This window comes from Salminus brasiliensis, chromosome 1 (genome assembly GCF_030463535.1).
Source record: "Salminus brasiliensis chromosome 1, fSalBra1.hap2, whole genome shotgun sequence".
Taxonomy (NCBI): domain Eukaryota; kingdom Metazoa; phylum Chordata; class Actinopteri; order Characiformes; family Bryconidae; genus Salminus; species Salminus brasiliensis.
Window position 1 is genome coordinate 48,336,565 of NC_132878.1, and position 27,255 is coordinate 48,363,819.

At 40.5% G+C, this 27,255-nt stretch overlaps 1 protein-coding gene across 2 annotated transcripts in view; it reads right to left on the reverse strand.

The window, feature by feature from the left end:
• Window positions 1-55: 55 nt before the first annotated feature.
• Window positions 56-27,255, reverse strand: part of atf6 (activating transcription factor 6) — a 51,579-nt gene continuing 24,379 nt past the window's right edge. For both annotated transcript variants that reach the window (XM_072680728.1, XM_072680720.1), the window contains exons 8-16: window positions 24,372-24,557; window positions 23,923-24,014; window positions 23,345-23,485; window positions 19,602-19,721; window positions 17,850-17,949; window positions 15,640-15,707; window positions 12,213-12,324; window positions 8,014-8,098; window positions 56-2,288 (exon numbers count right to left, since the gene is read on the reverse strand). In XM_072680728.1, the coding sequence (XP_072536829.1) occupies window positions 2,089-2,288; window positions 8,014-8,098; window positions 12,213-12,324; window positions 15,640-15,707; window positions 17,850-17,949; window positions 19,602-19,721; window positions 23,345-23,485; window positions 23,923-24,014; window positions 24,372-24,557 (1,104 nt within the window). In that variant the 3' untranslated portion in view covers window positions 56-2,088. The remainder of the gene's footprint in view (window positions 2,289-8,013; window positions 8,099-12,212; window positions 12,325-15,639; window positions 15,708-17,849; window positions 17,950-19,601; window positions 19,722-23,344; window positions 23,486-23,922; window positions 24,015-24,371; window positions 24,558-27,255) is intronic.

Here is a 27,255-nt window from a genome sequence, read left to right on the forward strand (position 1 = left end):
CGCTCTGAACAACAAAAGCACAAGGAACAAAAGTACCACAACAGATACACAACACTCAAACTTACTCCAGTGTTTATTTCTGTTTTGCAGTGCTGCACTTGTGAGACTGACATTTGCTAAGATATTTCGTAAGTGATCAAATAGTTTAAAACATTTTGTACAGAAAATACAGACACCCAAAATAAACAATTGCAAATTTTGGATTCCAAAATAATGTAACTCTACCCTGCCTATATGCTCACTAACTAAAGGCCAAGACCAAAAAAGAAAGCTTAAAACCTATTACAAGCTATAGTGATGGGCTTTAGCATTACTAGTTTCATATATGCTTCAATATATGAAAGCCCCAACCCCCCCCCCCTCCTCAATCAGCCACTTTTAAGCAGTATGCAATTCCAAATTCCAATTGTAAAATCCAATGCTAAACTGAGCTCATAGCTATCGTATAAAAAGGAGCCAATAGCTAACATCTTAGTGGTATACTGTTTAGAAACAAACACACAAAAAACAAACAAATGATAGAATATCAATTCCATCCCCCCTAGAGATGCCACAGCCACCTGTAAGCCAGGTGTCAAATAAAGCACTGTGCTCTGTGGGACTCCTGGCTTACAAATGTCTGGTCTGGTTGCACCAGTTGTGCATGCGTTCAAACATAGGCAAGTAAGTGTCCTGGCCTCTCTCTATCTGGGTGGGTAGGACGATAGCCTTTCATCCCATCCCTTAACATGATGCTAGCCAGTGTGGGCATCTCTTACCTGGTGCAACCAAATTGTTCTTTTAAAATGTGTTAAAACACTGCAAAACAATGTCACATTTGTTTAAGTTCACAATGCTGCAGAGCCTTCACCCTATAAGCACTGGTAGCATCCCATAATAGGGGGAATCCTTGCTAGTGGGTGGGAATTATTGACTAAATAGGGAAGCAATTGTAGTTGTAGTGCATACATGACATTTCTTTGCAAATCTTAACTGTCTATGCAAAATAATGTCACTTAAGTGCACTTCAATAAAATTTTAACTGCTTCTTGGAAGTGGTAGGCCCGATTAGAGGGTCCCCTCTCACATTGCTGCAATGTCGCTAAATGAACAAAAATATATATATTAACAAATCAGTTACAAATTTCATCTTCATTCAACCTGTGAAAATTACTGTCTGATAATATTTAATAACCTGAACAAGCAAATGAACGAATTTGTGAGGACAAATCATGTTTATATGTACTAAGCCACAAGCTCAGTAATTTAAAATCATAAATATCATCTTCAAAGATTCACAATATGAAAAGAACAGAGTGCAAACACAAAGAAACAAACTGTATAAGCCACAAACATACATATCAATACAAAATGCGAACCAAAACAACATTTTAAATCTATACATTTCTTCCTGAGAGATTATTCATGACTGAATGCCATGTCTCCACAATGAGCAAATCCTTTATGTTGGGAATTACTTCTGACTGGAATGAGCTTGGAACCTGGATGTATAAAGCATTTAATGGTGCAGCTGAAGTATGTGTCTTCCAAGAGGGTGCCTCAAGGTTCAGTCCTTGGTCCCCTGCGGCTATTTGCCAATTACTTGGATGATCGAAGCTGGGGGATGCTGGGGCCCAGGTTCTCTCTGCTGTACTTAGCCACATACAGAGAAGCTGGGGCTCCCTCTCTGGCCCTTCAGCATTGATGAAAATATAAGCTGAAAAAGAATGCAGCAAGTCTACACCAGGGGTTTCCAGTCTTATATGCTATGGCATTGTGGCTGATTCTGTTTGTTTGAACAAGTCTCAGTCTTTCAAACAAATGATCGGGTGTGAACCTGCTTTTCTGGAATGAAAACGTGCAACCGCACTGGCCTGGAGCTGACCAGACTGGTCACCCCTGGTCTAGACCAACCATCGTGAAATGAAGGCTTCCTTGATGGCAATACAACTGGTCTTCTCAAACGTCAATCCAGATTTTAGTATAAAATTTTACTCTGATACACAAAAAAATAAAATAAAAATAAAACCAAAAAAGGGAGTTAACAGTAGAAAAAATTGTTAATCATAAACAGCTGTTGCATTGAATAGGTTTTAAGTTCTGCCACACTTAAGCAGAACCCATGAGGACAACTGGGGGCTTCGGCTGGTTGTTGGTAGGGGCTGAGTGGTAGAAAGAGCCAGTGTCTGTTTCATTGACCCGCAAGACCGGCGGGATACTTGAGGACTTGATGTGCAGGATCCTGGTGTCCATGACTTCGCAGTCGATTTGCATCATCACCTCAAACTCTTTGTCCTTTATCACGCTCTCTGTAAAGACAAACAAAAGCATTTTTAGCCAGGCGGAAAACACATCATCAACTGGAAAACCAACATCTGGAAAAGCCCTGACACTATCCAGCTCAAGGCATGCTTGAGATTTAGGTGCGCAAGGGTTAAGTGGCATTTTAGGACACCATCCGCAGATACACAGCTAGAGGTGAGTCATTTGCTGGCCTTAATTTTCCCATAGCACTAAATCCAACACACAAACAGATGACTCACATGAAGAAGTGAGATGAGGTCCCCTGGCAAAATCAGGGTCTGGAATAATCAATGAAAGGGATGTGCGAAAGCCTCAGATTCTCAGAACACTGCCCAAACAATCAACAGGCTACACAACAGGTCAGCTTTAAGTACTCCCATTGGTTATGCACTATAAAACCAAGCCAAAACATACTCTATAATTACATAAGACAGAAGAACATCAGTGAACGTACTTCAGATAAAAATAAAAAAAAAGACACTGAAAATATTAGAAGGTTTTAGCAGAAAGGACGTTCTGGACTGAACCAATAGGACGCAAGTATTTACAGGAGGAACTTTTTTTTTTTTTTTTTTAAGGGTTACCAATGACACAGGACCAATGTCCATATACAGCTTTTTCTTTGTGGTAGTAAGAAGAGTCTTGGTGTGCACTCGAGTTTACAGCAGACATGTGCGGTTCAATAAAGGCATAGGAACTCATTGGAAGTTAGTCCAGTATTGGTTTTCCAGCTACACCTGGTGGGTGCATTAGTTCTATACTTGAGTTCTATACTTGCTCTGACCTCCGGAACATTTAAAGTGTAGTGCATATGTGCTGTCAAATATTTGAACAATCATCAGGTCTTTTGTGGAAAAAGTGGGTATCTGCTACAATGAACTGCAATCTGCAATAAGAAAATCTATGCCTCCTAATGCAACTGTACAATGATATTAAGAAACACCTAAATACTGGATAATCAGACAAACAAAGTCCAACTGAACCGAACCATAATTTTACTGATACTTTGTGGCAATCTTAGCACTGGCCACATCATCAAGAGGCCGCAGGTTTGATCACTGGAAATGCCTCAATCATTTGAAGCTGGGAGCCCCAGTGAGCATGTTTGACCTAGTTCATACTGTACAGTAGGATCCCTCTCTTTCCACCATCACTCGATGCTAGCCAGTGCTGGCGTCTGTTAGCTGCTATAACAAAACTGGCTGTTACCTCCAAGCACATTAATGAACGTTGCGGTAGGAGCAGTACAATAAAGAAGCAATGGAGTTTTATGTATCTTGGAGGATGCATATGCTAGCCTTCACCCTTCCAGCACTGGTAGTGTAATAGGAGGAGTCCATTCTACTGGGTGGGAATTGGAAATTACTAAAAATGTGGGGTGGCTAAAACTCATGGTTTGATAACTTTCTCCATTAATGACCTTTAATAAAGATAATCTTCTTAATCAATAACCTTTCAGCATCTGAAAAAAAAAGAAAAAAGCATAAAAGGGCTCTACTGGGGGACTTCACACTACATGGTGAACTTTTCCCCCCTATCGTATCTCCTGAAACGGAGAGGCCCCAATTGGAAAATTTCCCATTAGTCATTCCTTTTATTAGCAAACAACTGTCCAAAATCCACTCAACATTCTGATTATGTAAACACAAGGACCTGTGGTTCAAAGGTGTTTCTGGATTGGGTTTCTGATGAGGTCGTACTTAATACACTTCAAAAGAGGAGGGCTTTGAGGTACCTCCCAAACCTCCCTGTCTTACGACCTTTTTGCCAGACGTGGGCCCCTGTCAACAGAGCTACGTTCCTGCTGCCCAGGCAGGTGGACGCATGCCAAAAAAGCCCTGGCTGAGAGTGGCAACCCTAATTACAGCCAATGTGACTTTGTTAGACTTCTTAATTAAGACTTCACATGGAACGACATGGGCATGGGTCTCTGGTGGTGACAGAGAGCTTCTGATGCTAATCTGCTTTGATGTAGTTTTCAGTGCACGCAACAATCAAACACATGCTAGTCTCTGGGGGATTTTTCCCAGGTTCATGGTTCAACATACTACAGACCCAGAATTCCCTTTTAGAGACAGTGAAGATGGAACTGCACAGATGGAACCATCAAAAGCTCTAGGGCATTTTTTTTGTTGCATATTTAAGCGTTATGGCTGATTGCTGTAGCTTTAACCAAAAATATACCAAAAAACATATAGTAGACAGCAAGTGAAGGGTCAGGTCTTTAAGGTTCTTTAAGTTCTTTTAAAGCCAACCTTTGGTGGCTAGACCACTAGGTCAGAGCACCTAACCAAAAAAAAAAAAAAAACCTTTAGACTGAAGACAAGGCTAGCCAGTCTGATCTGATCTCACAGAAGATATACTGTAGGGCAAACTGCTAAACTGCTAGTTCATGCTGGCAATGTCTTGTGCATCCAGCTAGTTCCTTTTTCCAGTAAGATGACATTTAGTGTCCTGTTCACTGTCACACAGTAAATTAAATTAGCTAAGGTTAACAGTAGTTATTGACAACAACATTACTGCTGACATAAAACCCTAAACATTTTATGTCAGTATGTTCAGTATATCTGACTAACCCACTTTATACACAATTTGATGACAGGTCTGAGTAATTCATTAGGTGAATTGAGTAAGCAGGAATTGTTTACTAGATGAATTGATGAAAACACAGCTGAATGAACCATGGACCCAATATTTATAGTTCACATTCACTATTCTCTGGTGGGGTTTTTCTATTTGGGCACACTGAAACTAGTACACCACGCATGATTGGATAGGCCAGCTTAACCTAAAGCAGGTTGTGATAAAGCAAACTCAGATTCTGCAGTAACTGTTATAAAAGAAGGTGGAAAAGGGACACATTGTGAAAAGTAGAACCCATGATCAGTATTAAAAACAAGAAAGAGGAGGACAGTAGGCTAAATAAGCAAAGGACATCCAAAACAAAGTAGGACAGACTAGATAACTCAGCCCAAATGTTGAACTAAAGCAAAACAGTAAGCTGAGAGAAATAACAAAACAAGTATAGTCTTGTCCTTTTGGAGGCCAGGAGTGAAGAACAACCGAAGCAGCTGACGGAAAGCATAAATCCCTGTTTCTACACCATGCTTTGTTTGGGACGGACCAAAAGAGCTTCTTTTAGGGTAGGCATATGAAAGCCATTTAAAGCAGGAGGCACTAAATGAATGCAGTATGTAGCTGGAAAAAATGACAAACTGCACTATAGGGGATTGTTTGGACATTCAAATCTGCACTAGGTTATCCTCCAACATTAACATATTAGGACAAATTAAACCCCAGTCTTCTACATTACTGCCCTTCAGAACTTCAGAAGAAGTACTTTCACTGATTTCCACAGTTTGGACAGACAGAAACGTAGATCGGTTTTGACAACGTCAACTGGAGATCTTTATAACGTCTTAGAAGTCCTACAGTTAACCACCTGTGATGAGAAAAGCATGGTGCAGTTGAAGATGAACAATTTGAAGAGAAATGGTCAGAAGAACGGATTCTAAACTTTCCACAAAAGCCCAAATCATTTGTGTTTGTAAGCACAAGCAGATTATTACAGTTGTGCATATGGTACTGTTCTGCATTTTCAGTTCAATGTCTTTTATTAACACAGAAACAAGCATAAAAGTGCAGATTCAACCCTGTCAATACAGAATTTAAATGAATATATAGTATTAATATATAATTGTTGAGGCCAAAATCAGTCCAGACCAGATCAGAAACGAACAATTTCCCCAAAAAGCTATTACCCAGTTTTATTCAGTGCCAGTCTATGCAGTTGCCTCTTCTTATGCCCTATTGACATTGGACTGGTCTATAAGGTGATGTCTATAATAATATTTTTACACACCATCTCAATGTCACACACTCTGACAGCAAGACAATTCCTACTGTATTTTTCTCAGAGGAGGAGGAGAGAGAAAAACACAGGCATCAGAATGGAAATACAATCAGAGTGGAACAACTGTAATAGAGAATCACCCCAGGATCCCATGCAAACTTAATCCTTAATCCCAATAGGGCTTTGCTTTCTATTTTTTATGTCCTGCTGCTTAAATAGGAAACTTAAAATTTTCCCAACTTAAAATACCAGTTTAGACTTGACTAGAAGCTACTGAGCTAATAGAAAATACTGAAAATCTGCTTTAAGAAGAGGGGAAAACAAACCATGATTGATGCATTATTAGTACTTAAACAATTACATTTGAACAGTCACATAAAACAAAAGCAAGAACTCCAAACTTCGGAGTGGTTAAAAGTGACCCTGGTGACTTTGAATGTGCTGCCAAATACACATGGCCAGAATCTAGTAGCAAACAGCTCCACATGTTCATTTCGGCTGTGTGCAATTCAATTCAAAAAGATTCCAAGAAAAAAAAAAAAGCTGATGTTGCCTTATGAAGGAGCCTATTGTATGCCCTTCAAGATCATTTGGTCAGGGCATTTAGGCAGCTACTATTTGACTTCACTGTTTGCCAAGCGTTGGCCAATACCAACACAAACTCAGCATGCCTTCCGGACAAGAGAGGAAATATAAAAGGAGGATGAATGGCTCTACCTTCATCCATCTTTTCTTTCAAAAGACCTAATACCCCACAGGTCATTCATGGCAGTCAGAGTATCGACTTTCCCCACCTCAGCTCCGATTCCATCTGATATAAGAGATATAAAACTATATAGAGGAAAGGAATGTGGATATGTGGCGCCAGAAGTTGCTGGCTTCTTGGGGCAAAGAAAATAAAACCTGGATCAGTCCACACTGGATATTTCAGTGAATTTGAGTGAAATTCAGATTTTACATTTCCCATCAGACTGCTTCAGCATCTATTCTCTTATCGTAGAGACTAGTTGGCTGCAGTGATGAGGTAAAGTAACAGATGAATTAAGATGATCAATTCCAGTAACACAGGCATACACAGAGGTGTTATCTCCTTCCTGCATTAGCTCATTAAAACTCTGATTAAAAGTTTCTTTACTGGTAGAACATCCAGTAATATCTCATCTACTTGTTTACTGCTCTATTAATCTCTCTAAAATCTCCTCACACACCTTCACCTCTTTAAATTCAGAGCCTTGTAATCAGGCGCAGTACTCTAAATGTCTTAGTATTGGTATTTCTATTATTAAAATAAACATCTGAATAGTTGAAAATACTGTGATTTAAAATACTTTTCACCTCTCACCCAATCTCATGAGGCATTGTCTGCATCAATGTCATTGAATAGGCACTGCAAGCCTAATAACACCAACCGAAGTTGCTGTGGGGCAGACGAGTCAAAACCTGTATGTTTGCAAACTGAAAAACGTAAGATGAAAAAAATACCATGGGAAAAAATCCTGGAACTGACAAACTATTAATGAGTTGAGGTCACAGAACAAGTCTGATCTCAGGCAGCTGATGTGTAATCTACACGTCATCACCCGCTGGGCTAACCTGCAAAGCCTGCACGTCTCACTCACCTTCCACACAAACAGGGAGAAGCAAAGGGACGGACATGGTTTGGCCTGGCCGGATGCGTCTGGCTGGGGAACCAAGACCAAAATCTAATTGTCCTATCTCCAAAAGTAACAGGAGGTTTTGCTCATTTCGCTAATGCATCACCATAGCACAATGTTTCTGTTGTCTCTGAAGCATCCGGCCAAGCTAGATGGTGGATTTATGACAAACAGAAAGCTGACACTTTTACAGGGTTCACTGCAAGGAAAAAAAACTCTCACCATTGATATTCATTGCTGGCAGCACCACGGACATCTTGGGCCTGCTTCCTTTGTTGTGGTTGGTTGCAGGAAGAAGAAGGTGATCCTGCAGGAGAGATGGAACAGTTGACTACAACCAATAACTAACAATGAATCACAAGACTCCAAAACAAGGTGGTTTCATCTGAAAGCTGTCCAATCACACGTCCTCCACTAAACATTCATTCAGTACAACCCAAACCTTTTTTCTAGTGAATGACCGGGTGATAAATGATATGACAAGTTAAACAGTGACAACACAACACAAAGGACACACTTGAATGAGAAAATATGGCACCGCTTCAAGCAATGTCTTACATCAAAGAGTGAAGCTGCCACTGAGTACAGCTATAAATTTGGTAGTGTTTAGATATCCTCCAGATGGATAACAGGGTTCACAGTGCAGCTGTCGCTGCATAACATTTTAAAGATATTGTCAAAGTCATGCATTGGTACAAACCTGCTCCGAAAGAAAAATGACGTGTAAAGGAAGAATGATATCTAAGTAACCACTCCTGGTTTGGGAACAGCATCAAGCTGGATAGTCTTTTTTTTCCCTTAAAGGGTTTTGCAATCAGCTAAGAGCATCATCTGGACCAAACTCCCTGACCTGCAGCTTATCTTAAGCAAGTGATGCTGGACCAAGGCTAGAAAGATAGTGAAGCATCCCAACAATAAATCTGCAGATACCATATTCACTACTTTACCACCAATGCAAAATGAACACTAGACGTTCTGTGCTTATGAACATTTATGATCTTGATTTATGATCTATGTTCTCCACATGTTTAATTTCCACTTCCGCTTTATGAAAGATATATTAAAAAATGTTTTCTTAATCTTAAATCTATCTTTTGTATTTGAATGTTGATGTTATGTTAGTGGGCAGTCGTCACAGCATTTTGGGATAATTTGGGATTTGATTGGTGTGTACTGAGGGAGGCACTTCTTTGAGTCAAGTCTGGGACATAAGATCTTCCATGGTATGCTCATCAGCAGAAACTCTGTCTGTGGTGGCCTGATTCTGCGGCACCACTGAAAGCACTCCATACACTTTCCGCCCGTCAAATCCACAAAGCATACAGACAGGAAAGACTGATAACTGCCAAAACACATAGCACCTGTTATCTCACTCTCACTATCTCACAGATTCTTGAGAGTCAAAAGGGAAACTGTATAGAACCCAGATGGAAATTGTGTCTATCTGAAGCTGAAGTCTACCGGGAGACAGTAAAGGCTATTAGAAACTCAAGAGAGAAAGATGGTCTGGCATGTTATAGCCATCTCTGGGCTAGCTGCTGCAGTGCAGTGTGCGGCCTGGAGCACATCTTAAACCTATGGGACTAGATCCCAGTTCCCAGAGATCTGTTGCCTCCATCAAAGAGGCAGATAGAAAAACCCTGCTTAGGTCATGCAGTATGAGGCAGCTCTGACTGGCATGTTCCTCTCATGGCCAACAGTGATGAGGCCTTCAAACGCAAAGCTTTGACGGTGCTCTGGGTTAGCTGTAAGTCGGGAATGTTACATTGCTTACATAATTGCACATCAACCACTCCAGCTGCCCTGTATGTCATGTGAACATTGCATGATGACCTGAACAATAAAGAAGGCCCAAAATGACTTGCTGAAATGTGCTTCATTCAAAGTAGATTTCAAATGAAGTATGAGCTCTGGCAGGAATGGAACCTCTTCACACGAGAGAGAAACAGAGAGCAACAGGACCAACAGAACCCCGTAGAGACTCACGCCCCGCAACCCAGGAAACAAAATACAAGCAACTAAACAGCCAGAAAGAAAAGCTAATAAAGTCTGTAACAGCGTCAAAGCAACCGTCCGTCAGTTCACCATGTTCCCCACGTTCCCCATGTTCCTTCAGCGAAGATCTTTCAGTCATCGTGTCTTCATCTCTTGCCCTTACATCCTGGCACTCTGTGTCTCATAAAAGACCCCCAAGTTGCTTTTGGGAAGAAAAGTACATTTCTGCAACAAGCCTTTGGTTTAAAACGCTTTCTAAAATAAATCCAAACCAGATAGCTCCAGCCAAAGTTACTGGAAATGAACATGCTGCCCTGTTTTAGACCAGAAAGAGGAGCATTCTAGATGTTAAATTAAGGAGTACAAATTAAACAGCTGGGGTTATGCAAGCAACCGATTGTGAACAAGAATGCGATTAGACATTTATATCAATGTCCTCCATGTCCAGCACTAAAAGAAATGAGATTACAGCTTGGAATTTCAATGCCTATATTAGGTCTATGATTAAATCTCTCAACTATTCCACAACAATCCTATTGCCCAAACCTGGCCGTAGCTTAACAAGAAGTCATGTCACAAATGAACAGGCCATCTTTTAATTCCAAAAGTAGGTCATAAAGGCTTATGTTGGGGGAAGGGGGGGAAGGGGGGGGGGTGCATCTCAATGGAAGAGCCTGAAAAAGGGGGACAAAGCAATCCTCAGACACAGCTTCTTCCTGAGTAAACAAGTCTAACGTTTTCTGACCTGACTCACGAAACCTTCAATCGATTTCTGTGTAAGTTGAGGGTTGAGGGCAGTCAATCACCCGGTGGAAAATTTGATGATTGCTAGATTGGTATTTGTTTTGTCTGTTTTCGGAAGGGGGGTGGGTGGTGCATCCACTTACACGAAGGAAGGCAAACAGTTCAGAAACTCTCAGAGGTGCTGTTAGATGTATTAGTCATGTTCTTGTTTAAGTTTTTACAAAAGAGCTGGTTTGAGATGGGCAAAACCAGCAGCGTCACTGGACTGAAATGAGGTGACTGGTGGGAGAGAATTACTGCATCACTGTTTCTTATGAGACAAATTAAATATTTTTTTAACATGTGTTTCCTGTTTACGTAAAAAAAAAAAAAAGGCGGGCACACAATATTCATCTGCTTGTATAATCAAAAGCAGGTACAGTTAGCGCCTTGAGAGAAACAAGAAAACTAGCCTCTATCCACACAGGAAGATGTGGTAAACACGGAAATCTCTGTCCTAATGGTTACTAATGAGGTCAAATTGAAAACAATCGAAACCCAACGCCTTCTCGGACCTTACGTTGTCCAAACCTGTAAGTTGCACTTGTGCATGTTCAAGGGCTCATTTTGTCTTGGACACATCTGAGCACCTCTGAATCACACTGGAGATGTTTGTTCAAAAGCAGGGCTCAATTTTTCTCGGAGTGAGGCCATATGGTTCCTCTCTCAATTAGGAAGGGTGGAGGGTTTGGAGAGAGCCAAGCCCAAAGCCTGGCATGCAGTTTCCAGCGTCTTCACACAGACACACACGCACAAGCACACACTTCATTAACAGCAATTTGCCCAAAATCAGGGGAGGTACTGGGAGTGACATTTGGACACTGGGTTGTTATGCATGGGAAAACACTGTTAAAGACAGCGCTTCTCAGTTACGGTCCTGGGGGATTCCTGCAATGCACAGTTCAGCGATTCTCTTGCTCATAGGGCTTGGTTATTGGCCAGCAAGTTGAGTCAGGTTAGACAGGGTAAACAGCACACAGTGAAGGGGGTCTCGGGACTACGACTGAGAACACACAGACATAAAAGACACACTGAAACTAGAGCCACGTCAACTTCTCAACATCTTTTACCCAAATACACAGAGCTGTTTACAGGAGCGATTATAGGTTTACCATTACCGACTGTAGCCCACCTGCTGCTGCACAATTCATCAGCCCCTTTCTACCCAGTTCATCAAAGGAAGCATGACATGTTTCTTAACATAAGGCACCTAGCACATAAGGCTGCACAAAGGGTTGCAGACTTTCTCAACACTACAATATGGCAAACAAATAAATGCTCTAATAGTTTCAGTACTTTTTTTATGCTTTGATAAATAGTGACTGGAGAATCGCTTGGAATTAAGCATTGTGATTCTACAGTTCATATCAAAATCAAAAACCTGACATCGCAATAACCCTTTTAGGAACAATAATGGGTACTGATAAGACTGTGTCACAAGCTACAAGTTTGAGTAAAAGCTAAAAACAAGCATTTTAGTCTAAAAGGTCCAATAAAGTTAATTTACTGTTGTTTGCAGCTTTTTTGGAATGTCAATGAAATTTTGAAGCCCCTGATCTAGAGGAGCGTTTCCTTCAAATACAGTAACGACATGTGTGTAAGAGAAAATGATCAATAAAAAAAGAAAAGAAAAATACACTCACTCTGCGGAAGGAGACGACATAGAAGGTGTCTCCTCGCCGATTGATCTCATCGAAGAAGTTGCTGTAAGGGTGGTGAGGGGCATAGTACACCTGCAGCTCGTTGCCTGAACGTCTAAACACAGGAAAACAAAACAAAAAACCTTCAAACACTATACAAGGGAGAACATGCACACCCACACATGAAATACTAATGACAGAACTTCACAGATTTAGTTATTTTATAGGGTTATAAGACCTCAATGAAGTATGAATGACTGTATTCTCACCACAAAACAATGTACGTCCTAGCAAACATGGCACAAATAGACGTCTATTTGATTTAAACTATGGGTTGAACTCCCTACAGTCTTTCTGATCGAGTCCTGCCTTTCATCAGTGGTTGGTTTCTGACCACAGGACCAATGTTTAACTGATCCTAAATAAAATATCTTAAAAGTTTGTATGACCTTTTAAAGATCCATAGGGACTCTAAATAAGCCCTAGCCTGTTTTGTCTTCCCATGGTAAAGTCAAATGAGGCTTTCCATGGTGCAACACTAAAAGCCTCATTAGACATCATGCAAGGCAGCAACACGCCAGAAAAGCTTGCAATTAACATGATCTCAATCACGATATGTTCATTTGGTCCGACTCCTTTTCATTTGTTATTAGCAACTTCTTTGGGTGAAGTACACCAGACTCACTATGTGAGTTTTCTCCAACAACCTCTCCTTTCGACCCCACAGGGAGGTTCAGCACTAAAACAGCCAGAACAAAAGAAAACAATACGCAAATCATGCAATTTTTTCCTTCCAGCCGTAGTCACCACACGTCTACATACTCTGTTTGGATTTCATCATAATCAAACCACAATGCATAAAACCACTCCCAATTTAACTGTTGAGCAGCTCGCACACAAACACGATCACCTATTATAGATCGATCTATTATAAAACGAGGCTTTCTCTTTCCTGTGAGAATGTAGCTTTTCCCCTGCTGTTGGTGTGTTGACAGTGGAACGAGGCACTCATGCCTAATTTGGCACAGCCCTGGGCCAAAGCCAGGGGAACGACGGCCTAGCCAGAAAACATAATTTACTCTGAGGGAAAGCGAGGGGATTGTCCCGAAGAAACAACATGGGAATGAAATGTGTGGAGGCCTAAAAATAGCAACATTACATATCTACATTCAGGGTAAAACACAAGCAGGGGTGTTGTGCTTCCAAAGCTGAGCCATACTTCATTTGCTTTAAAAGCTAAATATAAAAAAAATATTACATAAAGGCATGTTCTTTTGAAACTACACGTTAAATCACACTCGCACTTCATTCTGCAATACTTTATCACTCATGTGGAGGTTTACTAGATGAAGTCAGCGCTTTGTAGTTGTAGCAGATTTACTGCTTGTTTTAACAGCAGGTTGGGGGGGATCTGTGCCAGGCTGAATGTTAGGTGTGCTGGAGCAGATGAGGCTTTGGCTCACAATTTCTCAAACCAAACAACCAGATAAGGCAATGACAGAGATCTGTGGTAAAAGAAGTGATAATGCAGTCAGAGCACTTACTAACTGACGCTCTTAATGATTTACTAGAAATCCACTAATGGTCATAAAAGTATATGAATAAAAATAATATCCATTGATGTTTGCATTTAATTTTCAACTAGTCTCCTGGTGATTCTCCAGAAGAGGATTACTGTAGATGTAATCAAAGCTACCTTATTCACTAATATTCTCTGTTACAGTAAGAGTTTGTAAACACTTTAGCATCAGTGACAGGACATATAGCTTTGTGTTAAAGTTCATAATTTACAAAATTTATGATAAAAAACAAACAAACAAACAAACATTTCGGGCATTATCATTAAATTATTATTACGTCATATCAGATATGAATCCAATCAAACTATTTAATAAAAAAATATATTATTTTTGTCATGTATCACATACAGTGGTTAGACACATTTTCTTGTGATATGCTCCTCTGCATAAAGCACACATTCCAGACAAAATTACAAATCTTTTTTACACAACCCCCCCTTATTTCAGGACACCAAGGTGTTTGGGACATAGCAATGATAATGCTTTGGCAGGTCTCTAATGCATGATCATCAGCCCTTTCTTGTTTCAGGGCATTTTCTCTTCAGCCTATGGAAACTATACTCAGTTGAATTTAAACTGGGAGACTGCCGAGAACCTTGCCTTGCCTTAGCTGCATGTTTGGGATCATTATCACTATCTTGCACTGCCCAATGGGTTTGGACACATTTACTGGAACTTAAGCAGATAAAAATGTTTCTATACCTCACCCCAGAACTTATTCTGCTACCGCCTTCAGCAGCTACATCACCAATGAAGATAAGTGCACCAGTACCTATGACAGCCTTATATGCCCAAGCCATGACACCCCGCACCACCATGTATTACAGAAAAGATGGTATGCTTTGGATGGTGGGCAGTTCCTTTTTGTCTCCGTATGCTGCTCTCGCCATCACATGGTTAATCTTGGTCTAATCTGTCCATAAGACCCGTTTCCAGAATTCTGCCGCTCTTTTGAGCACTTTTACATACTGTAATCTGGCTATTCTGTAATAGTGGTTTGTATACTACACCCACAAAATCTTGTGCGCATAGAAGTTTCTGACAAACGCACCCCGCCTCCTGAAAGCTATTTCTGATCTGTTGGAGAGACAATTGGGGACTTTTCTGAAGATTAGTGAGAATTCTTCTGCCATCAGTAGTGGAGGTCTTCCTTTACCTAATCATAAACAAGTGTGAAGCCAAATGTCACAAACATTATGGTGCTCTGAAATGAGGGTGACTGTGCAAAAAATGCTGTAATTTCAATGTGGTAAAGCCAACACAATTAAAGCACTAATCACATCTGTATGGTTTTATTAAAAAAATTAAAACGTGGAGCAGACAGGGATTTTGGGGAAAGAGGTTTCTTTGTCCCAGACATTATGGACATTATGGCACTGTATATATAGTTGTAAATATGCTCGTTCTGACATGTTTAATGATTGTGCATTGACATGAGTTGATGAGGATAATTATAAAGATTTCCTGTGTATATCCATCCTCAATACCTGTTGAGGATTTTTGGGGGTGTGGATAACAAGTGTTATAATAAAATCTTAAACCATCAGTCGATCCACAACAACCACTGAAACAGTGCTAGCAAAGGCAGTACATTACTCAATTATGAATTTTCAACCTTCTCAGAGCTTGAAGTCATAGGGGAAAACATTAAAAGCATGGTTTGTAAGCAAAACTGGCTGTTGCTAGAAAAAGCATTTGTATTAACAAACAAGCACCAAGAAGGATGCATGTCTGTGAAGCAGGTTGTATTCTCACGTTTTAAAGGAATATGTCAACCAAAAATGCTAATACTGCTAACGAGCAGTAAATGAATAAAAACCAGTAGCTACCAAACTGACAGAAACACTTACTTTTCAGAGGAGTCTGAATACTGGACAGTCACAATTTGTGCCACCTCTGCTTTCTTACTGCTCGTTTTCTGAGGGGAGAGGGAGAGAGAGAGAGAGAAAGAGAGAGAGAGAGAGAGAGAGAAAGAGAGAGAGAGAGAGAGAGAGAGAGTTAGTTAAATGAAGGAACACCCACTAATGAATGATTTTCCATTAACAAAGTGAACAAATGAGATCATGGATAGATGCGTTCTGAAGTATGTTAATATGAGGCAATGGGTAGGGCTTTAAGATTCTGTCAGGTTGTTTTAAGTCGAGAATGACCACCTGACAAGCATTTATTTTGATTTGGTGTCTGGGATTAGTCTGGTTTCTGTGAGGGTCAGTTTAATGAATGAGTTTAAATCACAGTTTCGATTTCAGTGGAACACCTGTCTGTCAACACACTCGACTATTTGCAACCCCTTTTCAGTATTGGCCTATATAGGGCCAATACTGACATTTATTATCTTCAACTCAAGCCTTTTCTTTCACTTTTGATGATGGCTTATTGCTCATTAAAATCCAGAAATCCAGTATCACACATTATTAGAATATTTCATAAAAGAATGTACAACACAGAAACGTCCAACTTCTGACAAGTGTGTTTTGATGTACAAATCCCAGGTGGCAGCAAGATGAAACTGACGGACAGGGACCGCCAGCAGGTTTGACGGCGCTTAAATGAAAATTGCTTATATATATATTTACCGGAAGGCCCTGGAAGTACGAGTTCCTGCTGTGTGTTTGTGTAAGAGTGGATACATAAAAAGCGGAGTTCATGTTTAAGTAGACTGAAACTGTCCAGGCCTACAATGATAAAGGCCAACCAGTGTAAATGACCAGACTTCAGTCATACACAGACTTGCTTCTCATTCAGGAATCACTTGTAAAGAGTTTCTCTCTTACATTCATCATCTATTAAACATTCCATCTCTGTCTCTGAGCAGAAACCTGTCTGATGAAAGTAAGTGATAAAAGACATAAGGACGTAAACAAGTCCAGTGCTTTGCTTAATTCTGCCCTGCAGCCAGTTCGTGATGTCAACTCCAGACCCAGCTGGCTCAGACCATGAGACGAGCAAATAGGCCAGCTTTCTTTTTCCCTCGGCTGTCAGATATATCCACTTCTTGGTTTATTTTTTTTTACGGCTCCTCTGCAGCTCCGTAAAAGTCCATAAAAACAACCTGCAGCACACCAGTCATATTTCACACACAGCTGACGAAACGAGACAGACCACTCACTTTATCTCAATTCATTTAAAGCCTGCAGGGATGATCTAGGATAAGGGTCCTTAAATCTTCTTACATCCTGGTCTCATGTGAGCTTACAGAGTGATGAATGAACCTTGATGAACTATGAACAGAGCAGCCTGAGCTGCTTCACTGCAGGAATGCATATACACAGTGTATTACTCGGGCTAACTGTAAAATGTCATTACTGTTATCTTGCGCTGGTTTGTCAGGGCATGCTCAGTGATGGAGAAAGACAGAATTTGGGAATAAGGAATAAGGTAAAGCAAGAAACAGAGAAAACTAAAGAAAAAATGAAAATAAAGCAAAAAGCATGTAAACAAGCAAGAAAGAGAGGGAGCAAGAAATACAGAAGGTAAAGAAGAACCACAGAAGGAAATAGAAAGAGAGGGAAAAAATGGGAGAAAGACAGAAAGGGAGGAAGAATGAAACAAGAAAGAATGACAGACAGACAGAAAGATAAACAAACAAAAAAGGGAAATAAACAACACAAAAAATGTGTGTACTTTCCCAAGGCTAATGCATTATGCCTACTGGTTAAGTTTTAAGAGCAGAAAGAGAAATAAGAAAGAGAGAGAGAGATCATCCGTACAGTAAATGTGCTCTTAGACCTACTTAAGCTAAACAAACAACGTTAAACCACAGAGACTCTCAGCTCTGTGTATCTGGGTCACAGATATGCCATGTGAACTCTCCCTCCACAGTTAGTACCAGAGAAGCAGCTTAAATGGCCCCAGTTGTCACAGAGTACCACAGGGCCTTTAAAGAAGGGCTGGCTTCTTTTCAAGGTGAAATATCTGCAATTCACATCTCTCTCTCTAATCACCTATATTTGTCCCTACAACTTAGGGAAGTGTGAGTGGTCCTACACTCTTCTACTGAAAGGTAATAAGGTAATGAAGGTTTTAGCTTGCATTACGAAAACTGAAGTGATAAAGTTACCGGGATGGTTCTGCCTCTGGGATGAGTGCTGCTGGGACGCCAGCTCTTGGTCCGCTCTGTCTCATGGCGGTGGACCCATCCCTTCAGCTGACTGGCCATCCTAAAAACACAGAGAACAACAGATCCAGTCGGATTACTGTCTTGTTCAGAATTTTAAAGAATAGTCAATACGTTGTGACCTAATATGCCTAATATGCTGATGGTCATCTTTGTGCCACCAAAATGGCTCACTCCAAATCTATGAAGGACGCTAGCAGTAAGACCTTTAACTCCTGTCAGTTGCAAGGTGGATCTGCCACAAATCAGCACAGCCCACAGATAAACGAACTCGTCAGACCAGGTGAACTTTTTTCCACTGCTTTAAGGTCCAGTCCGGACGCTGAGGGTGATGCTCAGTTGATGGTGGACTGGTTGGCTTGTGCTAAAGGAGTCTTTCTGTTGCCCTCACACATCAATGAGTCTTGGGTACCTTAATGCCTGAGTATTCCTCCTCAGACTACTATTGCTCACCACAGCTCACTGCACAAGCCTTGCCATTTTATAGATGCTCCTATTCAATCCTTAGGTCATAACAACCTAGCCTTGTCAAAGTTGCTCAGGTCTTCATGTGAGCACCATTTCTTTCACATTTAACAAGTTTACTATGGGAACCAACTGTTCAGCAGCTTTCTAACATACATCTCAGACTTTGACAGGCACCACGTTTATGGGATAATCAATGTTATTGGCTTCACCTAGGATAGGAGTGCGATATATATGTGCATGTATTTATGTATGCTCTGTTGTTTCTCAGAAAATAAAACTTTAGCATATTCACAAGGCAGCTGAAAATAACCCTCAAAATGAAGAAGGGGTTAAATCCCTTCTTTCGCAGTGCACAGTTTTTGTTTTATTGCTCTGCCCTTAGAGACAACCTCCAGTTGATTTTAGTGAAATCCACAAAACGTTTCTGTTCTTCAGTGAACAAATGGATCTTCGAGCTCACAGATCACACATGGGCACAATGAAATAGGTTTGGAAGCATCCTCTGTTCCATTCATTCTTGAAAGCATAGCTCATTATCAGTTTAATAAGAAGAATCCCTGCAGTGACCAAATGTTCCAAGACATGCAGGAAGTTCAGGCAGAAGAACTGGAGACCATATGGGCAGCAGTTCTGAACATCCACATAAGATTTCACACTCACGCTACATGAATCTTTCACTGATGTTATACATACTGCATCTCATATATCACACTACTAATAAAGAGTTCAAAGCTTTGCCAATTTTGCAGGCCTACACTTTTTACAAGAGTGCATGTACAGTCCCCACATGTACAGTAGTAGGATTCCATGCCTTTGACAAATTTGTCAAGCCAAAAGTGGAGCTTCCAAGCATCCTTTTATGTGGTTTTGTTGGGGTTTTGAGTTTGCTGTTAAACATACTCTTATTCTCCTCATTTCTGCCATCAGTTCTCTCCATATTAAAGTGTTTGACTTAACCAGGCCAGTGCCCAGTGAGCCTGTTGGGCTAAACGTATCACTGTGGTAAAAACCTACAGTGATAAAACTAATTTGTCACCTGTTAAAAACAAATAAACAAACAAACAAAAAAGAAAGTGTGACATTCAAGATTAAGCTTCAGATTAAGCTTAATACATTGCTGCCATAATGTGTAAAGACAGGGGAATGATTGAAATAGCTTTGCCAATGTGCTAATAACAATGAGCGTGACTACACAAGTGAAAATGATGAAGGATGTTCAACACTAACTTAATGCACTTGGTCCTGTTGACTGGTGGCTGGCAGGGAGGTGGAGGTCTGAGGACCAGAGGATCCCTTTTGACCACCATCAGAGCCTTCTCCTCCGGCACAGATTCCGAGTCATCTAGCCTGTGTGTGTGTGTGAGAGAGAGAAAGAGAGAGAGAGAGTTATGAGAAAGCAAGAACAAGAAAGAATAAGAAAAAAGAAAAATATGATGGAAAAGTGGGCCAATGGAGAAAAACCAAGCAAAGATGTGGCCAGATGTAGTGAGAAAGTGACAGATGGAAAGAGAGCAGAGAAGAGACACAAATAAAGAAGGTTACTGATGAGCACGCAAACCTCTGAAATACTGTCAGCAGTTTTATAAGCGTCTTGCTTTAATCAGCTCTAAACAAAATGGGTTGCAGTGCCTGAGAAGATACACTTTCAGAAATAAAGCTGCCAAAATGGCTCCTGGGAGCGATGCCGGGGTACATAGTCTACTGTAGCAGTTTAAGCTTTACTGCTTGATAATATAAAATGTCTTAAAAAGTTTATTAAATAGTCTTATTAAATAGTTATGTGGCTGTTTTTTGTAGTTTCAGACAGACCTAAATAATATAGAAAACAGTATACCTCATTGTTTAATAAAATGACGGTCTTGGGCACAAGCATCAACCTTCAAAGGTGATGATGGATCTACTCTATTGTGTCATTTATTCCTAATAGAGGAATTTAGTGATTTTGATTGGACAGTTAACACCTACTGGACTTTAATCTGATTTGGGTGCCACATGCTGTAGTGCTTAAAAGAATAAAAAAAAGATGATTTGAACAAACATGATTGATCCCTGAGTCCAGCTGTCATCGATCAGGCAGGACATGTTTAATATCTGACGTGTGCTTACTTTGCTGTCTAACACGCACTTCTCCACTCTTATCTTGCATAAAATTCATGCCCAAGTAGCTATAACAATCTATGAAAACAAGTTTATAAAAAAACAATAATGGCCTGCCACCATTCAGCTATGTGGAGAAATATATTTTTGTTTTTATAGACTAAAGTAAGACATACTTAGTCTTGTGTTTACAGAGATGCATTTGGCGACAGTCTAAGTCCAGTGTTTGTTAACAACGCTTGCATAGCATCTTTCATTCTATTCTAAAACTGCATACATGTCTTGGTTGATCACTTGCATCTGAAGTCAGTGATCAATCACGGTAATTAGATGTTTTTGCCAAAATTATCCCTTAATACCTAGCCACCACAGAGTAACAGGGGTGTAACAGTCATATAAAATCATTTACATTAGTCATGATGAATGAAATACATCTTGCTTTCATTCACTGTTTGCTGCATAAGCCTTTCTGTAGAATAAACTTTTTTTTTCTTTAAATGACAGCATTAATAATTTAATTTAATAGTTTAACTAATTCTTTCCCCCATCCGCCAACCTCTACGAATACAGTTTGTGTATGGATGGCAGCTGATTCAGCTTTTTATTGCATGATTTAAGGACCTCTATTTTAGCCTGGCTTCTGTAACAGAGGCCTTAAACTCTGCAACAAAGACAGAGAGAAAAAGATGAATGTGGGACCCAGATGATTCTGCAGACGCGAAACAGTACTGAATGCCATAGAGCAACAGGGCGACTAATAAAGAAGTCGGTGAAAATAAATTAAAACAGTAGGCTCTCGCAATACTCTCAACAAGAAAAACGTTCACCACAAACCTTGCCCTGTGCTGTCAGAAACAGATACTCTGGATATCACATCATATCAGACTGGTGGAATTGAAGTCAGAAGCTAAGTCCTTGAAAGTAAGTGAGTAAGAGTGTGAAGTGTTTGGCCTTGTTATTCACACCCAATTCAAAAGCAGGGCACCGCATCAAACAAATCGGAAATTAAATAAGAAATTCTTACACTCTTCAAGTGCAAGTAACAAAGAAAACACAACGTGGAACATCTGGGGTCCTGATCAAAAAATCTCTCCACTGCCATCCATCTCTGAAGGTGCTCTCAGGTTCCTCTTGAATGCTATTTTCCAGGGCTGAAGTGCATAATGCTCAGGTCCCAGGATAAGTCGTGCTTCCAGCACTACTCTGACCACTTCCAGACATCTAATTACCCCATTTAAGTTGGGGGTGAGGTGGGGGGCAGATTAGGTTTCAAGCCAGCCTGGAAACAGTTCCATGTGACAGAATGTGACAGGAGTTCCACGTGTAATGCGGAAAAGTAGAAGAAAGTGGACCTAGATTAGAGCCTTGGGTAACTCTACATCTACTACTAATGCTGTTGTTCCTTAACTGGACTTTTTAAAAATCAGAAACCAAGGTTAAAATAGCTGATGTACAATCATGGCCCAATATGTCTGACAAAAACAGAAGCACAAAATCACGTCAATTTTGAGAAATTGGCATTTTATGTGGGCGCTGGGGCACAGGGTGAGGCATAGCAATGTACGTTGTTGAAGACCAAAGCCTTACATGTTGTTGAATCGAACTGAAGTAATTCTAAAAGGCCTGTACACACCCAAACGAGGTTTAGTCGGACAAGAATGAAGTCATTTGAACAGATGATATCCAGGGGAAAAAAAGTGTCATTATTACATCCTCTCTCCGATTTTCCAAATCCAATTCCTGTTCTCTTGATGACGACCAAGATTACAGATTATGTTGTGTCCTAGCAACCTGTGTATTTTTTTTATAACAAATGTCGAAAGGGTTTTGGTCTTTGGCTTCATCAGAAGGTGCACTAGTGTCTCCAAAAGCATTGCAAACTACAGGCCATTGAAAGCTTTATCAACTGCAGAGGTAAAACTCTGCCTATCCTATTGTGGCAGGTGCACTATTTTGGTTTAGGGAGCCAAGGATATGTTGGTCACCTGAGGACGTCATTTGTCTGGTTTGTGGCTTTTCTTTTTTTAGGTAATTTTTTTATACAACACAGCTAAGTATTGTAAATTGAAAACTGTAAATGTGTACAGTTTTCATACAGAAAACCAAAACAAAAAAAAACATTAGAATGAATAATGATATGAATGAATGGTGGGAATTTTGGCATGTATATCTGCATTATTCCTTTTTGCATCAGATTTAGATTAGATTTTTTCCCCCCACTTATAGGCCGATTTTAATACACATTGTTTATTGTCCAGTACTTTCTATAAGCTAAATAAGCCAAACCTGCATTTTAAGTCAGTTTTACTATTTAATACTATTTAAATAGTATAAAATCAATGGTAAAAATGGAAGTAAATGGTAACTACATCTGCCAAAATCAAACTGACAAACGGTCTGATTGCTAGTTTGAAGCAAATAATGTGATGATCTTTGCCAATTCCAGTTGGCTGTTCCTAGTAATTGAACATTTCATTACTTGCATTCATTAAAATAACAATTTGGCCAATTTTCAATGTAATGTTTGAAGAAATAAGCCACGGATTCCCATCTACAAAACAGTATGAATTTGAAGATGAGCTGTTGGGTGTGTGTATGTGGAGTTAGATATGCACAGAGCTCAAGAACAGAGCCTTCTTCTCTTCCACAGTGATTTGGGCAGAGTCACTCTACACCTGCACTGGTGCACTTTTATACAACTTAATGACCTGCCTGGGTCATATCAGGTAAGAGGCTTAGGTGGTTCTAGGGCCCCACACAGTGTTTTGAGTGTACAAGTGTGTGTGTGTGTGTGTGTGTGTGTGTGTGTGTGTGTGTGTGTGTGTGTGTGTGTGCGTACGCACGTGCACCTGAGTAATGGGGAGTAGTGTTACCTGTTTCTTGTGTGAGAGGGCTCAGAGTCAGACGTGCTGCCTCCAATGCCGCTGTCTTTCTCTGAGGAGAAGCCCAGCAAATGCCTGCCACTCGGACCGGGGCCTCCTGTATACCCAGAGCCTGCCCTTCCTTCAAACAGACTGAAGAGGAGAGCAGCACAGATTCATGTTAAGCTTTCCTTTCAATGCATGCCTATAGAGCTATTTTAATCAGACTATGAATGTGACACTGGGCTGAAACAAGCAGGTTCTGGTGTCTTCCCTGCTCCAACACAAGGTATTCTTCTTATGGACTAACTGCTGGTGGCTAACTGCTGACACTGTAGCTCACTCATGCACACGTAGCCTGTATAATCTCACTTTAGGTTATCATGCCAATGCCAAGTAAGTCTAAAGCCCACCAGCACTGGTCAGTGGAGCAGAGGACCTGCATTCTCTGCTCCGGAGTGCAATCAAACGTCGTATTTCTACACACATCCTATTGCCTATTTGATGAATTCTAAAGTACTGCTAAGGTGATCAAGCTCCTTAGGATAATGTAACTAGAAAACTATTACCACAAAAGAGTTTCAGCTTACCTCATTGGACCAATGTTGATGAACAGGAAAACCAGGACCACCATGAGACATACTGCCCGCCTCTTTGGAGCAGTAGCTTTTAGTACAGTGTTCTAGACACAGAAGGGGAGATGCGTGAGACTTCAGCATATGGTCTAAACCTAAACTCCACACCACATCTAACCCCTCTCTTTAGCAAAAACAGGAATTATCCCACACTTTCCAATCTCTATACAATGACAACTGTCTTCTTCCATTTAAACCTGAGCTAATGGGCCATGTGTGATGGGGTCTGATTCCTGACGGCTCTAATACCCATCAAAAATACATTATATTATTTAAAAAAGTAAGTTTATTATTTTTTATTTGAAGTCTATTAGTTCAAGCATTTAGGTGGATTGACTCGACCAGAGAAACTAAACTGTGCAGTCCAGTTCTAAATAAAGGCAGTGTAACAGCATAGAGACTACCTCACTCATCAGGCCCTCCAGCCGTCTCTTCAGTGTCCCATTCTCGTTTTTTAGCATTTCATTCTCGGAGAGCGCCACCTTTAGTCGGGCCTCCAGTGTCAGCAGGTACTCTTTTTTCTTCTTCCGTGAAAGTGATGCCGACTCCCTGTTCTTGATCATCCGCTGTTGCCTCCTCGAAATGTTGGACTGGAAAGAGAAAGAGGGAAAAAAAGGAGGATTAACATAAAACAGCTGTTTACTGATACTTCAGATACATTTTGTAGGTAGGTTTAATCAAGGGAAAGGGGGGGGGGCGGTCTCTACTGAACGACAGTCTCATACGGAGATCAGGCAAAAGCAACATGGATTTAAAAGTGTCAGGAACAGGTTCTGGTTTGTTTAGATTAAGAGCATCAGAAACATCCACTTTTTCGGTTTGCTTACAATGAGAGCTTAATACAGTCATAAAATTAGTAGAGGCATGCAAAAGATGCAAAAGTTTGGGCACCCATGTGAAAAATATTTGTTGTATAGTTGTGTGAAAGAATGTTTATCTTTATTTATTTATTTTTTGGAGATCATCTTCTACTCACTTTACTTCTCTAACACTAACAGCACTAATCAGCTGATGCCAATAAATAACTGTATTTATTATTAAGCCACTACCCGGTTTTGCAATTAGCATTACAGAGAAGTATAATTTTTATTTCTGCAGGGCTAAAAATGCAGTAAAATGAATAAAATGCAGATATTTAATGCATTAGTCCAGCATTACCTTCATTCTGGGGTTCAATTAATTTTTTTTCTGATTCAGTATTTATCAGCATTTGTAACTGCACTACCCTGGACCTACCCAGCTTTTCATTTAATAATCTGTTATGGCAAAAGGACAAGTTAATTTATTAAAGACATTTTACAAAAGCTAGGTATCCTCAAATCTCCTACATTCCAGCTACACAACTGTAAGAACAGCTGCCATCTGTTGTTATGCAACTGATTAGTTGTTAATTGTAACAAAACATAGTAGAATTAAGCAAGCCCACCTTTGACTCTCAGCAGTGGAGAACACTGATCAACACTGAGGAAGCGACTCAGTGCCGGGGCATGAGGGGTTACAGCTACAGACGAAAGAAAGGGAGAGATTGCCCTACTTCCCATTCCAGGCCATGAGAATTTGGGCTGTCTGTGGGCTTCCAGCTCATTACAGAGCCCAACAATGAACCGACATCTAAAGTGTGTGCCCTTTTTAAGTGTCCCCCTGGAGGGGCTCTAATGGGCCCCCTAAGAGCTGTCTGTACACAAACAGTCTAAGCATCCGTCAAGCAGTCCCAGCCACCGGGGCCCTTGGACAAACAGGGCGGGAAAGGTCCAGCTCAGTGGAGAGGAAAGAGGACACGGTGTGTATCTGTATCCCACACAGCACAAACATCTCGCACTCATCCACTCAGGCATGACTCAAAACCAAAGGTTTTATTGAGCAATCTATTTTCACAGCTTTTGAATGCGCGCACTGGCAGGAAATTCGGTACAATAGCGCAGGCATGTTTGCTCATCAGATGAGAATCTGTTTTTGGGCAAGGTTTTTTAAACTGAGCTTACGCAAAATGGGCCTGGACACAATGGAAGCACCACCCAGCCGTGACAGAGCTAGGAAGTGCGGTAATGGAACAGACAGAGATCGAAAGTAAGAGTGAAATTGAGAGAGAATGAACAGGCCTTTCATTATGTAACATATACTGCAACAAGATAGCTATAAAGAAGGAGGTGAAGACATAAAACGACGTGAGACACTGTCAGAAAAAGACTGAAATAAACAAAAAAATGCATGATTCATTTTCTAATACGCATCCTCTTGCCTTATAAGGGTTTTTTGTTGGGGGAAGGGGCTACAGTTGCAAGAAAATAAGTAACCTTTCGGAACAAACTGTGGTCTGATCATTCGTCGTTCATCGCAACTAAAATTTTGCTGTTCATGTCTTTTATTGAGCACATTGAGTCCACAATAAAAATATTCATAGTGCATGCTAGAAAAAGTAAGTGAACTTGTGTTAATAACAAAAGGTGTTTTAGTTAAAGAGTTGAGACTGGAAGTCCACAGGTGCTTCACCTGAGCACAACAGGCAATCACTTCAAGAGCACAACAGACAATCCCAAGAGAGGAGACAAAGAACCTAGACCTACAGAAGACCCTCCTGCAAAAATGAACGTTCGTTCATGTGACCACTTTCAGAGAAACACTGAATAAGAATGGTGTACATGGAAATCGCATTGTGCCCCTACTCAAGTTTGTCCAAGACCGCTTAGATGTTCCACAATGCTTCTGGGAAATGTTTTATGGACACATGAGACACAAATGCACAATGCTATGGTTGGAGGGAAAAAAAAAAACAAAATAAAAAACTGCATACCAAAACCTTATCCCAACTGTGATTGCATGGTGGACGGTGCATGCTTTGCAGCCTTAGGGCCTAGACCCCTTGAGATTATTGAGGGAACAATGAAGGTGTATAAAACATTGCACAGGACAATGTAGGGGCAGCATTGCATGACCTCAAGCTGAAGAGATGTTGGGTGATGCAAGAAGACAATGCATTGCACTGTGGCTGTTCACTCAATGTGCTCAATAAAATACGGGAACAGTACACACAAATTTAGTTAGATGACGACTGCCTATATTGTCAGTCTATACTGTGACTTAAGACAATGATCAGACCTCATTAGTAATTAATCTAGGTAATTCCAAATGGTTCACTTACTTTTTGTGTGAGTATATCTACCAACAACAGTAATTTGTTTTTACCCGACTAATGACTAACAGACTCTCTTTGTTCCTTAGACTTCAGTCTACTGTGCCTTTAAGACTGGCTGCCCTATATTGTGCTGCATTCAAACAGCAGGCCAGGCT